The sequence below is a fragment of the Tachypleus tridentatus genome, chromosome 10 (genome assembly GCF_004210375.1).
Source record: "Tachypleus tridentatus isolate NWPU-2018 chromosome 10, ASM421037v1, whole genome shotgun sequence".
Lineage (NCBI taxonomy): Eukaryota > Metazoa > Arthropoda > Merostomata > Xiphosura > Limulidae > Tachypleus > Tachypleus tridentatus.
Window position 1 is genome coordinate 19418461 of NC_134834.1, and position 16970 is coordinate 19435430.

The following is a 16970-nucleotide window of genomic DNA, read 5'->3' on the forward strand; positions in this document are numbered from 1 at the left end:
TTGGTAAAAGAGTGGCCCAAGGGTTGGCGGTGGGTGGTGATGACTAGCTGCCTTCCCTCTAGTCTTACACTGCTAAATTAGGGACGGATAGCACAGATAGCCCTCGTGTAGCTTTGCGCGAGATTCAGAAACAAACAAAACAAACATAATCTATCTGGTATCGAGCATGGTAAATCTTGAAGAGGGTTGGTTCTACAAAAAACGTTAGAGCATGCTTTGATAAATTTTGAATATTGTATTAACTTCATTTCACATGTTTATGATTATATTTTACTGACAATATTTTGCACACATGTAGTTCAGCAAAAAATCTGGAGGCTCACCACGTTAGGGTTTTGATACCAGTTGTGGACACAGCACAGGTAGCCCATTGCGTAGCTTTGCGCTTGACAGCAAATAAACAAAGGCCATATTTTGAAATATAGTTTAAGGATGATTTTACACCGAAGTAAGTAAATTATATTTTTTTAATCAGACAATGATATAAAAAGTGATATCTTTTCTTTTCGGCCCGGCACGGCCAGGTGGGTTAAGGCGTTCGACTCGTAATCTGAGGGTTGCTGGTTTGAATCCTTGTCGCACCAAACATGCTCGCCCCTTTTAGCCGTGGGGGCGTTATAATGTCACGGTCAATCCCACTATTCGTTGGTAAAAGAGTAGCCCAAGAGTTGGCGGTGGGTAATGATGACTAGCTGCCTTCCCTCTAGTCTTACACTGCTAAATTAGGGACGGCTAGCGCAGATAGCCCTCGTGTAGCTTTGCGCGAAACTCAAAAACAAACAAAACAAACATAATCTGTCTGGTATCGAGCATGGTAAATCTTGAAGAGGGTTGGTTCTACAAAAAACGTTAGAGCATGTTTTGATAAATTCTGAATATTGTATTAACTTCATTTCACATGTTTATGATTATATTTTACTGACAATATTTTGCACACATGTAGTTCAGCAAAAAATCTGGAGGCTCACCACGTTAGGGTTTTGATACCAGTTGTGGACACAGCACAGGTAGCCCATTGCGTAGCTTTGCGCTTGACAGCAAATAAACAAAGGCCATATTTTGAAATATAGTTTTAGGATGCTTTTACACCGAAGTAAGTAAATTATATTTTTTTAATCAGACAATGATATAAAAAGTGATATCTTTTCTTTTCGGCCCGGCACGGCCAGGTGGGTTAAGGCGTTCGACTCGTAATCTGAGGGTTGCTGGTTTGAATCCTTGTCGCACCAAACATGCTCGCCCCTTTTAGCCGTGGGGCGTTATAATGTCACGGTCAATCCCACTATTCGTTGGTAAAAGAGTAGCCCAAGAGTTGGCGGTGGGTAATGATGACTAGCTGCCTTCCCTCTAGTCTTACACTGCTAAACAGGGACGGCTAACACAGATAGCCCTCGTGTAGCTTTGGGCGAAATTCAAAGACAAACTTTTCTTTCTTTTTTTTTTCAGCTCACTTCTGTTGAGAACAATGGCGCTGACCTCTCTAGAAGATTCCGAGTCGAAAATGGAGAAAGGGTAGAAAGAGATGAAGTAAGTTCACGTTGGACTTTGTAGCTAATGTTCTTCCTGTCTCGAACAAAAGTTGAGCAAACCTCAATCACGTCCCTAAACAAAAATGTTTAAAACAGGATAATCCTGGAGAAGAAAATATCGTTGAGGTTTTCTAAGAAGTCCCGAACTCTCCTGTTAACTTCTAGTTAGATATATAAAAATCTCTCGAATATATTTTTGAAACCGTATTATTGTTTTTTCTTTGTTTTTATTATTTCACACTGACCCCATCGGTAATTCTAGTCTTAACCTTTGAACTTGACTGACGTTTCTGTTCCCAGCTGTACGGGTCACCAAGTACTCCAGTTTTAGAAAATCCAGAATGTCAAACCCGGTGGTACTTCAAATACTTCCTCGGACGACGTAAGTTGTAAATTTGCAATATCGTAAACTTACGTCTCAAATAGACAATCTAAGAATTCGCTCGTTTCATATAAAACTTCTCAAAACTGATACATTTTTTTTCTACAACGTGCCCCTTAGTGGTACAGCAGTATGTCTGCGGACTCACACGGCTAAAAATTGTGATTCGACACCCGTGGTGGGCAGAGCATTGTGTACCTTTGTGCTCAATTCCAAATAAACCAAACCTACAATGTATTCATTCGGTGGGACAGCTGTAAGTCTTCGAATTCGTAAGGCTACATTCTGAAGCTACATTCTACACACAACACATAGCTCGACTTGACTTTGTTCTAAATAGCAGAATATATATTTTGAACAAAAGTCACAAATTTATGATTTAAGAACTTCGCTACAGTTTTGCCTTATTCTAGCGCAAAGCTATACAATGGTATACTTGTGCTTTGTCCATCACTGGGACTCGAATCCTTGTCTTTAGCTTTGAGAGTTTCCAAACTTAACTCTGACATACTGGGAGACGTCTCACTTTGGGAAGTTTCAATGAAATCGATTCCCATTTATCTATTAATTTTATATTTTAATTGATTTACTATTGTATATTTATTTCAATATCTATGTTGGTTTCAGTTTAATATATATTTGGAAATGCATGTAACTTATATTGTTAAATGTGTATTGCGAAGACCACGCCTATTTTTAAGTTTATAGAAGATTCTCGATCACCAGAATCAACAAGGTACAACGTGTGTATGTAATGTGCCAGTATTGTTGTTTTCGCTGAAATTTCTAAAAAAAATTTCCTCTCAAGTTTGTAAAAGGAAACCAACGCAACGCAGGGAGACAGGTTTATATTGTTGGTTTGCTACATTTGGTACACTTTATACCTCGGAAGCTATAATTGTGATTAACGCTTATTATTCAGAAAACTACAGACATTTCACCAGGAACGTTTATAGATTTCTAACATTACGCACCGCTCAACTTTAGAGAATTAACTTCGTATGTTAGTATTAGTACGAGGGCATTAGATATCTTCTTCGGTGAAAGGTTAGCTTATAAACTGCGTGAAGCTAGCCAGGAATAATGCTAACTAGCTTCCTGTCAAGTGAATTGTGCTTGGGTATCAACATAGAATTAATTCGCTCATAGTAAACCGTCGATACAATATTCAGTTCCAGACAAGATAGAAGACTCAGTATTGCTTGTAAGTTTGTAAAACTTTTGTATACAAATCATTGTTTGTAATAACCATAATTATGAATTGTATTGTTTGTACACTGAGATTATTTTTTGTTACGAAAGGAAAATGTGCATCAGTCTTGTTAACAAATATGAATTTGATAATATTAACATTCGATTAACTTCTGAGTTAAAATTTCCGGCTATTTAAAAACGTAACACCTAACAAAATGAATAAGTAGCTAGTCCAAGATTAATTATAATGCGTAAAATAATAAACTGGGGGCTCCTGTTCGAGATCTGAATCAGAGACAAAATTCGTTCTAAATTGGAATTCAAATCTCAATTCAATGTATACCAACGAGTGTCATCAATGCCAACAAGATTCCATCTCGTCTGAATGTCAAGTCTTTCTTGTATCACTCCTCCCTTGAACAATTAGTAAAATATAATAAAAGTGAATTGCTCGACAGTGTCAAAAGTTTAGAATTAGAAGTTAAAAATCAATGAAAAATTTGATCTAAAAAAAAAAGTATTATTGACATACTAGTTTATGATGATTTGTTGTCTGAGCAAGCGTTAGGGGACTCCACTAGTATCTCCAATATCCAATTAGAGTTGAGTGACAAAGGTAAGTTAGAAGTCCAGTTAAAACTCAAACAAATCGAGCATGAACAGGCACATATCGAAGCCGAGAAAGAGCAAGTCTGTGTCGAAGCTGAAAGAGAAAATAAACGTCTTGAGACTGAACAAGATCGTATCGAAGCTAAGAAAGAAATTAGATTGAAATAAATAGAAATTAGACGCAACTCCAGTCGACCATGACAAATTTAATGAAAATTAAGTTCATAAATGTTTCCAATATTTTTGAAAAAAATTGTCGAAACCGAAAATTATTATTACATATTATTTTGACTGGTGAAGCACAAGAAGCTTATGTTGCTCTCTCTAGAGGTTTGTACAGATCATGATAAGGTTAAATCGGTATATTATTTTGACTGGTGAAGCACAAGAAGCTTATGTTGCTCTCTCTAGAGGTTTGTACAGATCATGATAAGGTTAAATCGGTATATTATTTTGACTGGTGAAGCACAAGAAGCTTATGTTGCTCTCTCTAGAGGTTTGTACAGATCATGATAAGGTTAAATCGGTATATTATTTTGACTGGTGAAGCACAAGAAGCTTATGTTGCTCTCTCTAGAGGTTTGTACAGATCATGATAAGGTTAAATCGGTATATTATTTTGACTGGTGAAGCACAAGAAGCTTATGTTGCTCTCTATAGAAGTTTGTACAGATCATGATAAGGTTAAATCAGTTATTCTATCACATATGAATTAGTACCGGAGGGTTATCGTCAAAACTTTTGAAGTTATTGCAAGCAAGATAATTGAGCTTATGTCGAATTCGTCCGCGAAAATAAGGTTTATTTCGATCGATGGAGTAGTTCTCTGCATTAGATGTAATTATCCTAATTGAGCAGTTTAAACGTTGTACAAATGACGACCTAAAAACGTGTTCAGATGAAAAGAAAGTTGAAACACTACAGAAAGCAAAAGGTCATTCTGATGATAACCTTTAACATACAAAACCACTTTTTATAAACAGAAATTCTTGCCATCTGAACAAAAACCAGTATCTGTCCAAACTACTAAAATTGAGGATTCTTATAAACAATCCACTTTCTCTAGTTTAAAATTAAAGCCTGTCTGCCAGACTACCCAATGTTATTGAGTTTGCCACTGATAAAAAAGCTGATGTAGTTAGGGAGACATTTAGACCCTTTATGTTTGTTGGTTCTGTGTCTTTGACAAATGACAATGCTGATCCCATACCCATGTGAATTCTACGTGATACTGGGGCAACATAATTATTGTTGTCAGAAGATATGTTGCCTGTTTCTTTTTTAATTGCGTGAAAAGCTACACAAGGGCTATCTGCGCTAGCCATACCTAATTTAACAGTGTAAGACTAGAGGGAAGACAGCTAGTCATCACCACCCACCACCAACTCTTGGGCTACTCTTTTACCAACGAATAGTGGGATTGATCGTCACATTATAACGCACCCACGACTGAAAGGGCGATCATGTTTGATGTGACGGAGATTCGAACCCGCGACCCTCAGATTAATGAGTTGAATGCCTTAACTACTTGGCCGTACCATGCCTTCAGATTCTAGTTCTGTAACTGATGTGTCTGTTGATGCTGAGGATGTTGAAGGTAGCTTTATTAGTGCCTCTCTTCATAACGTTTATTTGACATCAGTCCTAGTTTAGGGACCAGTTGCGGTTAGAGTAAGACCTGCTCTACCAGTTAAAGGTGTATCATTATTGTTTGAAAACGATTTGGTTTGGAGGAGGAGGTTATTGCCGAATCCAGGATGGTTAGTGAACATATCACTGTTTCATGTAAGGATGATATTGTTGTTGAGGAGATTCCAGAACTGTTTCCCTCATGTGCTGTGACTCGAAGCCAGGCTAAGAAGTTAAGCTAGAGATAAATGATAGACATGTATTCAGAGGATGATTTGTAATTTTTTTCTCAAACACCTTTTGGACCCAGCGGAATCTTGTGAATAATTGTCATTATTTGATGAGTGACAATGATGGGCGTGAGAGATTCGGTTCACCTGATGAAGTTCCTTTTGTTTAAAGTAAATCGACTGTCGAGCAAGAAAATGATCCACAGATCTCTTCACTATTTAAATATGCACTCCTAGAAGATGAACTGGTGAAAGTTCCATGTGATAATCTTTTGAGAAATAATGTGTTTATGAGGGAATGGAAGTTACAAGATATTTGAGCTTCAGAGGACAGAGCTGTGGTTTATCAATTCATTGTTCTCCAAGCATGTTGTTTCGAAACATTGAAAGTTGCTCAAGAACTTCCCATTTAGATGTCAGCAAGACGTGTGGTAAAATCATGAGGCATTTATTTTGTCTTAAAATTAGACAAGATATTTGTCAGTTCTGTTAAACTCGTCATACACGTTAATTGGTTGGAATATTTAGCCAGAAATTCTCTTTGCTTCTTTGAGACCTATCCCAGCTTTCGAAGAACCCTTCAGTCTTTGATTATTTGTTGTGTTCTTCTTTTACCAAAAATTCGATCAGGGATACAGTATTTGTTAGTTATCATGTGCACATCTACTCGATTCCATGAAGAGACACTTCAGCACACAAAAAAGTCTGAGGTTTTGATTTTTTTTGTTAACTTTCCTAAAGAAATTCAACCTGATCAGGGATCAAATTTTATGTCTGGGTTGTTTCAACAGGTTGTTCATCAGCTCGGTGCTAAACATACCAAATCTAGTTCGTGCCATCTTAGATCACAAGATACTCTTGAGAGATTCCATTCTACCGTGAACTTACTGTTTCGCCAATGAGAAGGATTAAAACAAAGGAGTTAATTGGTGTTTGGCAGTCAGTGCGTGCTCCTCTGAAGTTGATGAAGGAGTAGTGATTGGAAGATAACCCGAACGAAATGAACTTATTGGATTACGTTTCCAAATTTCGGTCCAATGCGTTAGGCGCTTGTAAAATGGTTCGAGCAATTTTGAAGTCGTCCAAATGTTTATAACGTTTACAAAAAAAGAGCCAACTCAACGCGGGGAAACAGTTTTATATTGATGGTTGGCTACAGTTAATGTCCTATATACCTCGGAAGCTATAACTGTGATGAACGATTATTGTTCCGAAAACTACAGACATTTGACCAGGAACGTTTATAGGTTTCACAAACCGTTGAACTTCAGAAAATTAACTTAGGACGTCAGTATTTGTATGATCACGATCTTCTTCGGTGAAAAGATAGCTTGTCAACTGCGTGAGACTAGCACTTATTGTAAATTGTATTATTGTTTGGTGTGATTGGTATTCGAATCTGTAACTCTCAGATTGCGAGTCGAACGCCCTATTCACCTGGTTATGCCGGGGCCCTCTTAATGTAGGTGTGTCTTCTAAACTGTCAAAGATTTCCTTTGACAATTACGAATACAACATACAAAGCGAAAAAGTAATTTTTAAAAGTTGAAACTGTTTTCCATTATTTTATAGAAGCCATCTGAAGGTCCAAACACTTTACATGTTTTCAGGGAATCACAAAATGAATGTCCTCGTACAGCGGTACTTTTGAGTCATACATCACGAGACTCATCTGTTAAAAGTAACTGTCAGTATCTTTAGACGATACTACTTCTGACTGTATCGTGTTGAATTTTGCGCAAAACTACTCGAGAGCTATCTGCGCTAGTCGTCCCTAATTTAGCAGTGTAAGAAGGCAGCTAGTCATCACCACCCATCGCTTTCTCTTGGGCTACTCTTTTACTAACGTAATAGGGGAATTGACCGTTACTTTATAATGCCTCCACGGCTGAAAGGTCGAGCATGGGTGATATGACCGGGATTTGAACTCGCGACCCTCGCATTAGGAGTCCAACGCCTTAACACGCTTGGGTATGCCGGGCCCAGGTACTTCTGCACACAATATAAATATATATCCTAGACCCCCAATACTTCAAGAACATGTTTACAGACTTACAATCCTAAAATCTGAGATTTGATACCCTTTAGTAGGTAGCTTGTAGATAGATAGCCTAATGTGTGGCTTTGTGCTAAAACTTACAAACAGACACACGACATATTCTGAAATAACAGATCAAAGCTACATCTCAGTAGCTATAAAAATACAGCCGTTTGGCGTCAAATTAGTGTTACTTGGACATTAAACGTGATTGGCCAATTACTCGGCATGTATAGAACGTTTCGTTATGCATTCCAAATTAATTTATGAATCTTGCTTATAATTTTGAGCCACTTTTAGATAATACCGAAGGACCCTAGCTGTTTCACAGAGATCTATATTGCACGAACATTCATTAGCAATCTGCAAAAGCTGTGGTTTGTAATTATTTCTCCATAATTACACGGAGGTTAAATAGAAAAGCTACACTGTACCTTTTGCTATTTGGACTTTCTTTGAAAATCTTAAAATCTCACGGGCCACCCAAAAGCAATTATTACCTGCGATTTTTAACCCTTTTTTAAAAAACAAAACTCATGCACTGATCGGTCATTATGACCGATTGATGAACAATATTTTTTTATTCAGGGTGTGTGTGTGTGTGTGTTTTCTTATAGCAAAGCCACATCGGGCTATCTACTGAGCCCACCGAGAGGAATCGAATCCCTGAATTTAGCGTTGAAAACCCGTAGACTTACCGCTGTACTAGCGGTGAGCTTTCATTCAGGAACAGAAGTTGTCATTATACTTTGTTCTTTCAATGCTTATTCACATAAACAATCTCTTCTGTACACATCAGTTTTACTCTCACATGATTTTAATGTCTCTTACGCTTCCTATATATCGCTCATTGACTCTTTAAGAGCTCGAGATAAATTGTGGATAACTTTGCGCAAACCATTGTTTGTCTCCAACAAAGTCCAAACACCAAGATTTCCTACTACAATGTCCGAACACCATTGTTTTCCCAACAATGCACAGACACCATTGTCTGTCTCCTACAATGTCCGACCATGTTAAGGCATTCGACTCATAATCTGAGGGTCGCGGGTTCGAACCTCCGTCGCACCAAACATGCTCGCCCTCTCAGCGGTGGGGGCGTTATAATATGATGGTCAATCCCATTATTCGTTGGTGAATGAGTAGCCCAAAAGTTGTCGGTGAGTGGTGATGACTAGCTGCCTTCCCTCTAGTCTTACACTGCTAAATTAGGGACGGCTATCACAGATAGCCCTCGTGTAGCTTTGCGCGAAATTCAAAACAAAACAAAACCAACAACGTCCAACCTGATGTGCATCTCTTCTAGTGTGTTGAAGTAAAACTGCTACAGTTGGAAAAATTGCCTTTATTTGAAAAGAGTTCCTTGTGCGGATCGTTTACATTTGTGTTTTTTCTGCCCTACAACAACATTACATAAGACCTTAACTCCTTTGCACTCTTTTGCCTAGAGACATTGTTCATAGCTTCAGAAGCTGGTGTAATACCTTCAAACGGTTTCTATGCGGTTTTCTTTCATCCATTGATGATGCAAAACTCTTGTCACACCCTTTGGTGTCAATTATTTCATGCTCTACAATAACTGCCTCCCGCTAGTACAACGGTAAGTATACGGATTTACAACGCTAAAATCAGAGGTTCGATTCTCCTCGGTGGGCTTAGCAGATAGCCCGATGTGGCTTTGCTATAAAAAAAAAAACTCTACAATAATGTTTTTAACTTTTACAAGAATTTAATCCAGTGCTGGTATTTTAATATGGCTCCCTAAGTTTGAGATGTCTTTATTTATTTCTTTATGAAACTATTCACCGAGTTTTATGCTCATTGAATTATAAGATTTAGTAGCATTTCATTACATTTGTCCCTTCTCTCTTTAGTGGCTTAGCGGTAAGTCTGAGGGTTTATAACACTAAAAATTAAGTTTTAAAACTTGCGGTGAGAACCGCTCAGATAGCCCACTGTATAGCTTCACGCTTAACGATAATGAAACCAAACACGTTAGTTTCAGGCTTAGTGATTAGGCTTAATTCCTGTTTAAAAGGCATGACATTTTCAGCACGTATGAACCCCAATTTTATTCATTACCTGTTGTTTTTTTCAATTCAAGAGCTGTGATAAAACATCTATCTGGGAAACCGTTGCTCGAGGCATCGAGCTTTGTATTTCAAGGGAAAAAAGTCACTTTTGTATTTAAATAGTAAAGGTTTGAATACAAGATGGATTGTCCTTAGTGGTCCTAAATAAATTAGTGCCGCTTCGACTGGCACGGTCGATTGGCTGGTAAATTATTAAGGCACAGCTGAGCGCATGGACTTGATTCAGATGTTTGTTATTAAAGCATTACATCTACTTATGTAAATCATCCATAAAAACTGAAGAATATTTTTTTTCTTTTTGTTTCTTAGTTTCTCTTCCTCATCTTCCTTGTTTTCTTTCCCTCTTCCATGTCACTTACTAATTTAATTTTCCCGTAAAAATCTTTGTAAGTCGTCAATCATTAGAATGTCATGTAACATTACTTCTGATAAGGAAAATGTTGTTGGAGATCTTTCTGCTAGAAACTGCACTGACTGGATCTATTAGACCGACCCCGTATTCAAGAAGAAATATTGAATATAATTCCAAATTTATTATGTGAGTCTATAGGAAACATGGAAAGATTTTAATAAAATTTACAGTGTGCACAAAATCAGATATGTTACGAACGTATTTCTACTCAAGATGTGTCCGTGGACTGATGACATCGGTTTGACCTCAGGTCATGAAAAATCGAGTGAAAGGTGATGTTTTCGAGAATAATAAAAACAATTTTGTCTGTAGGATAGTTTACACATTGCATTTTTAAAACCTCTAGATCTACGAAATACATATGTACAAATTTTGTCAGTATATTTATATGGAATCATTTCTTCTCTTACACGAACTATTGCTAAGTCAGCAGTGTAGGGTAAAATGTGTAATTGATAAACATAGCATCAGCTACATCATAACTTAATGAATGGCACTTTTTAAAAGATAGTGACATGCGCTCTTCGAACTTTACCCGTAAATAAAGGATGAAAGATTGTAGGTTTTCGTATCAACATGCATTTAACGCAAAGGTTTGTTGTTTAATAATGAAAAAAAAAAGTAAAAACACGGACAAATTCTGTATTTCCTTTCTCACAAAGTTCTCTACTTTCATTTTAATTGTTTGTATTTCTTGATCACTGTTTTATATCCTCTTGGAGGGTGTAATCCTTATAGCCTGCCACCTTCTTAGCAAAGATGATTAATATTAATTTCGCAAAATCTTCAAATTTATTTGTTTTGAATTTCGTCCAAAGCAACACGAGGGTTATCTGCAGTGTAAGACTAGAGGGAAGGCAGCTAGTCATCGCCTCCCACCGCCAACTCTTGGGCTACTCTTTTACCAACGAACGTTATAACGCCCTCACGGCTGAAAGAGCGAGCATGTTTGGTGAGACGGGGATTCGAACCCGCGACCCTCGGATTACGGGTCGAACGCCTTAGCCCACCTGGCCATGCCGGGCCTCTTACGACAAAGGGAATATGATTTGTAAACAAAATTAATTTTCTTTACACAATAACAAAAAAATGTGTTTAGAAGCAATGGTGTTGATTTTTACAGTGGAGAAAATAGTATGCAACTTAGCATAGAGTGTTTTGTAAAGTGTTTTCAAGTATAGAACACTTTGTAAGATGTTACGTAGCTTTCAGTACTCTATAAGTTAAGCTGTTACCGTGCATAACATTCATTATTGATTGTTACTTGGCATAAGCTGTTTTTTAAGATGGTAGCTAACACATGTTTTTTTTACGAAGTATTATTTCACAGACGATACTTTGTATGATACTGTATGACACAGTGTGTGTTATGTGTTAACACCTAAAATATGGCATTTTAGAAGTTGTTACGTAGCATAGAGTCCTTTAAACGTTACTACTTATTACAGAGTGTTACAACGCAGTTACTAAACCCTTAAGACAATTAGCGCTTTTAATAAACATTCTCAGGTTGCTAATAGATCTCTACGAGCTGCGAATTGCAAGCTGGGATTGGAGGAAATTGATTTCGAATAACGAAAACAAGAAGAATATTGATTCAATTTCTTCACGTGTTCTTCCTCTTAAACTGTTTTCTTGAAAATTGTTCTCTCAATTTATCACAACGTTTTTAATATACTAGTGCTAATTACACGTTCACTTTCACTCTGATTGAATGTTTCCTCCGTTGTGGGAATGCAATTATTTTCCGGAAACCGTGTTGAGCGTCATCTTGCGCGAGTAAGCGCGCGGTTGTGCTCGTGCAGCTGATTGTTTATAATTAACTTTTATTACCTATTTCACCTCAACGAGCAACTCTTGACCCCCGCGCTTTCATCTGCTTGAAAGAATCTTTAATAAATATCAAAGGTTACGTTACCAATTCCCAATTCCCTGGGACATCTGTGTAAATTAACACTCCATCTACAGGAAAAGGAAAAAAAAAGCATTTACAAACAGTATTTTTAATTCTTTATTTTTGTATTTAAGCACAAAGCTGCACAAAGAGCTATCTGTGCTCTGCTCATAACGGGTATCGAAACCCGGTTTCTAACAGTATAAGTTCACAAACATACAGCTGTGCACGAACAGAAATCTGTTCATTATACTCTCAAGGTTAAGGTGGTTAAAGCACTCGACTCGTAATCCGAGGGTTGCGGGTTTAAATCCCCGTCGCACCAATTTTTCTCGCCCTTTCAGCCGTGGAGGCGTTATAATGTGACGGTCAATCCCAAAATTCGTTGGTAAAAGAGTAGCCCAAGAGTCCGCAATGGCTGGTGATGACTAGCTGCCTTCCCTCTAGTCTTACACTGCTAAATTAGGGACGGCTAGCACAGATAGCCTTCGGGTAGCTTTGCACGAAATTCGAAAACAAACCCCAAACGTTATTAAAATAAAGGAGGGAAACCTAAATGACTGCATTGTTGGTGTTTCTTTATGGTATATATTCTCTCTGGATAAGATATCACAAATATTAAAATATTCACTAAATTAGGTTAAATCTAACGAGTTATGTTTTCCAAATCGTTTTGTATTTTAGTCCATCAAAATTACGCGGGAGCAGATGTCGAGAAAGTTCCATTCTTTTTGTCTGTGGTTCTCATTGATTCCAACACCCAAGGTCTTCATCAGTATAGAGCCATCTTGTGGCGAAAAACAGTGAGTATCTAATATTTGTTTATTATTAAAGGGTTTTTTTTTTTACTTTGCGCTGTAATAAGAATGTTTTGAACAAATATTTTGTTATTTTATATTTTTAACACATATTTTATACTTTTTAATATAAAAAACAAACACATCTTAGAAAGTGTTCTTTGTCATAACCGGGTTTCTATTGGTTTTATTAACGTAACATAAATTTGTGGTTTAAAATTACAATTCAACCTCTGTTTGTCTGGGGTTTTTTTTAGGGCGCCCAGAAGATCTGCTTATCTCACAGGCCTACACAGGGTAAACCTCTAACGGTTAAGTCCATATTAAGGTAAGTAAAGCTTCTGTAATACTTTATCATATCGTTTGCTTGTTTCACAGCAAAGTCTTATTTGGTTTTCTATTGTGTCAACTGTGGGGAATCGAATTTTCGATTTCAACTCTGTAACTCCGTAAACTTACCGTTGGCCCAGCACGGCCAGGCGGTTAGGACATTCGACTCGTAATCCGAGGGTTGCAAGTTCGAATCCCCGTCGCACCAAACATGCTCGCCCTTTAGCCCTGGGGTCGTTATAATGTTATAGTCAATTCCACTATTTGTTGGTAAAAGAGTAACCCAAGAGTTGGCGGTGGGTGGTTATGACTAGCTGCCTTTCCTCTAGTCTTACTACACTGCTAAATTAGGGACGGCTAGCGCAGATAGCTCTTGTGTAGCTTTGCGCGACATTCAAAAACAAATAAGCTGATCATTTTATAAATTACGAAGCAATAAAATGACTGTGAACTCAAGGAAACCTATCAGTTGTTTTATTTGCTCAAGTTAAAATGTAAGATGCTTTTTATTTATGTAACAGTAATGTTTATTATGTCATTTACGTAAGAGCCACTGGCTTTGTAGCGACAGATATTATCTCGTATGTAATGAAAACAGTGATCTAAATTGGTATAACACAGTTTATAATAAAAACTTTATTATTTGTAACATGTCCCCCGCTAGTACAGCAGTATATCTACGAATTTACAACGCTAAAATCAGGGGTTTGATTCCCCTCGGTGAGCTCAGTAGATAGCCCGATGTGGTCTTGCTTTTAGAAAAAACACACATTTGTAACATTTTGGGCAGAATCCTTTAGTTAGGCAGTTTAAACCGTGTTAAGTAGAAAAAAAAGGCTTAGATAAAATCTTATTTGAAGAGTTCAAATAAATTTGTAGTTTTATGCATCGAAATTCGATTTTCAAGAATTGACTTAGGAATAACTCTACAACCTTCACGAAAATTTGTTTACTAGCTGTGCACATATTTTGGCGCAGTATACTTAGTCATTTTTTGTTGTAGGTTTCGGAGCTTGTATTGCTTCGAACAGAAAGTTGGCCAGTAGTGGTCTTAGTATGAGTGACAGAGTTCATTACAGAAAATGTGTGTTCATGGTGAAAGCTGAAAACCGAAACGTTGAGCAAATAAAATAATTTGAAAGATTCTCTGGAGTTCACAGCCGTTTTATTTGTTCTTATTTATACGTCAGCATGACATAATTTAAAAATAAAGTGCAACAATATTTTATTAATTGTTTATTTCATCGTTTTTTTAGTTCTTAGAATTGTTGTATTACTAAGCCTGTTACGGTACCCGAATAATGGAACTTTAATACATATATAAAAATTACTTCTTCACGTGCTGGTAATTATGATTTCATTTTAGAGACTTCTCATTTTAATCTCTTAAGTACACAGATATGATATTTTAACAACACATTTTAGATTACTGTACAACTTACAAAACAAAGCAATGTAAGAAATCTATTACTTTAATAGGTTGAACAAAAAAAAACATTTTTGCTGTACGTTATAGATTCGAAAGTTCATGATTCGCATCTTTTACCCAAATAAATATCGTACTTTAGAGCTCTGAGTGCATTATAATGTTAATATAAATCCCACTATTCGATTACAGTAACCCAAGAGTTCGAAAAAAGTGATTGGCTGTCTTCCCTCTAGTCTGTCACTGCTAGTGCTAAATTAGGGACCGCTTGCGTCAAGGGAAAAATAAAAGTAGCTTACTAAACCTTTATACGTTGAAATATATACAGCAAGTATTCAAATTACACGTCACAAACTTTTACTTGTTTCTACATTATTAATTCAGTAACTGAGTCTGTCAACTTAGGAGGACAATTTTTAGGGTTTTTTTTTCCTTTTGATTCCAGATTAAATTTCTGCACATTAACTAACTAATTAACTTGCCTCGTGTTTTCTTTATCCAACAGCAACTTCCAGAACATGGAAAAACTGGAAAAAGGACCTCGAGAAATCTTCATTCCAGAATTACAGAAGGTTTGTGCTTGTATCTGTAAAGACAAAGCTATCTATGTTTTGAAGAAGTTTATAGATTAGATTCATGAATGGCCAGATGGCTCTTTTGTCATTTTTAACAATTTAATGGTATATATCCCCCCTTTTTCCCCACTGGATTTCCGTAACTAGTCGACAGAGCAAAGATAGCCCATCGTGCAGCTCTGTGCTTAGCTAAACACAAACATTTTAGCTGTAAATAAACAACTTTCACTCTTATTTCTCTCGTACAGCACCATTTAAATGTGTTATTATAATTCCACAGATAATACCATATAAAATACATGCAGTGACTGATACATGCGGGCCCCGGCATGGCCAGGTGGGTTAAGACGTTCGACTCGTAATCCGAGTTATCCCTTTCAGCCGTGGGAGCGTTATAATGTTACAGTCAATTCCACTATTCGTTGGTAAAAGAGTAGTCCAAGAGTTAGCGGTGGGTGATGATGACTAGTTGCCTTTCCCTCTAGTCTTACACTGCTAAATTAGGGACATCTAACGCAGATAGCCCTCGTGTAGCTTTGCGCGAAATTCAAAAACAAACCCATACATTCTGATTATGAACACACAGTGCTATAAGTGGCTTGATAGAAATTTAGAAAATGTTATATCTATACATTGTTGTCGCGTTCTAATATTTGTTTGTTTTTTATAAAAGACAAATGACGTAAAAAGAGAGTTAGGTAAAAGATCAGATGGTTTTGGGTGTGTCTGTTGAGTATCACGATACTTATATCATATAGTTCTGCTGTGTTGTTCGAAAGAAAAACAATGACACAATTTCTTCAGAAAATCTGTGTATGTGTTAGTGGTCAGTTGTCCATCTAATATCTCTTTTCTTTTTCAGGATTTGCTCCTTCTTGAAGAGCAAGAGGTAATACAGTTTTTATATTATTCCCTCTTATCTTACTTTTTTAAAATCCAAACACATCTTTGTTCCATAATGAACAAACGGGTATTGTTTTTTTTATGAGAAAGTCCACACCTCGTGTTTTTCTATATTCTAATACAGTGGTTCTTAACGTAGGGGTCGTGACCCCTGGAGTGTCGTTTGAAGTTTCTCGAGGGTCACGGAAGGTTTGGGAGTTATTGGGGAAAGTTTCACTGTGTCGGTATTTGGGTATTGATGTTAAATACCCAGGAGGGTCAGGTACATTTGACCTCTTCCTCCAATTGGGGAAATCACGCAGCAGTTTGTAGTTTTTGTAGCAAGCGCCTGTTACCTGCCCACCAATGAGAAACACGCTGATGTGCGGCAGTTGAACCACGTCGAGATGCTTGTTGCGCAACCATTTGTCTAATTTTGAGTAAAAATGTTCATATATTACAACGTTTAGAATTGTCTAAATTTTGTTAACTATATAATATTAATACATCGAACTTAAAATTTAAATATCAGAGTTTCCATCGTATTAATATATTTTCTCATTATATATCAACCTTCACACTGAGTGAAAATGTAGGTTTTATATGCTGTTAAGTAATTCCATGCATTTTGCATTTGTTTAGCACTTGTAGCATTTCTCAAGGTTATTTATTTGTAATATTTTCAATATATTAGGATCTTTATATAGTTTTGTTTTATTCTACCTTTACGCAAAGTTCACCATTACAAACATTATTATAGGGGTCACGGTAATACCCTGGAGGGTCTCAGGGGGTAAGACGAGGGAAAAGGTCAAGAACCACTGTTCTAATATATAAAGCAGTGTTGGCCGTCCATCTGGTGTCGTGACCTCACTGTATTTGTTATGAGGAACAGACTAGGCCAGTTTCGATAACGTAAGCGAAATCTCCGAAGTTCGAGTTAAATGGTA

General features: G+C 37.0%; 1 protein-coding gene across 2 annotated transcripts in view; it reads left to right on the forward strand.

Moving 5' to 3' along the window:
- Window positions 1–16970, forward strand: part of LOC143228832 (GTPase-activating Rap/Ran-GAP domain-like protein 3) — a 126080-nt gene that overhangs the window by 49957 nt on the left and 59153 nt on the right. For both annotated transcript variants that reach the window (XM_076460212.1, XM_076460211.1), the window contains exons 3-8: window positions 1447–1527; window positions 1830–1911; window positions 12695–12813; window positions 13065–13135; window positions 15069–15135; window positions 16001–16027. In XM_076460212.1, the coding sequence (XP_076316327.1) occupies window positions 1447–1527; window positions 1830–1911; window positions 12695–12813; window positions 13065–13135; window positions 15069–15135; window positions 16001–16027 (447 nt within the window). The remainder of the gene's footprint in view (window positions 1–1446; window positions 1528–1829; window positions 1912–12694; window positions 12814–13064; window positions 13136–15068; window positions 15136–16000; window positions 16028–16970) is intronic.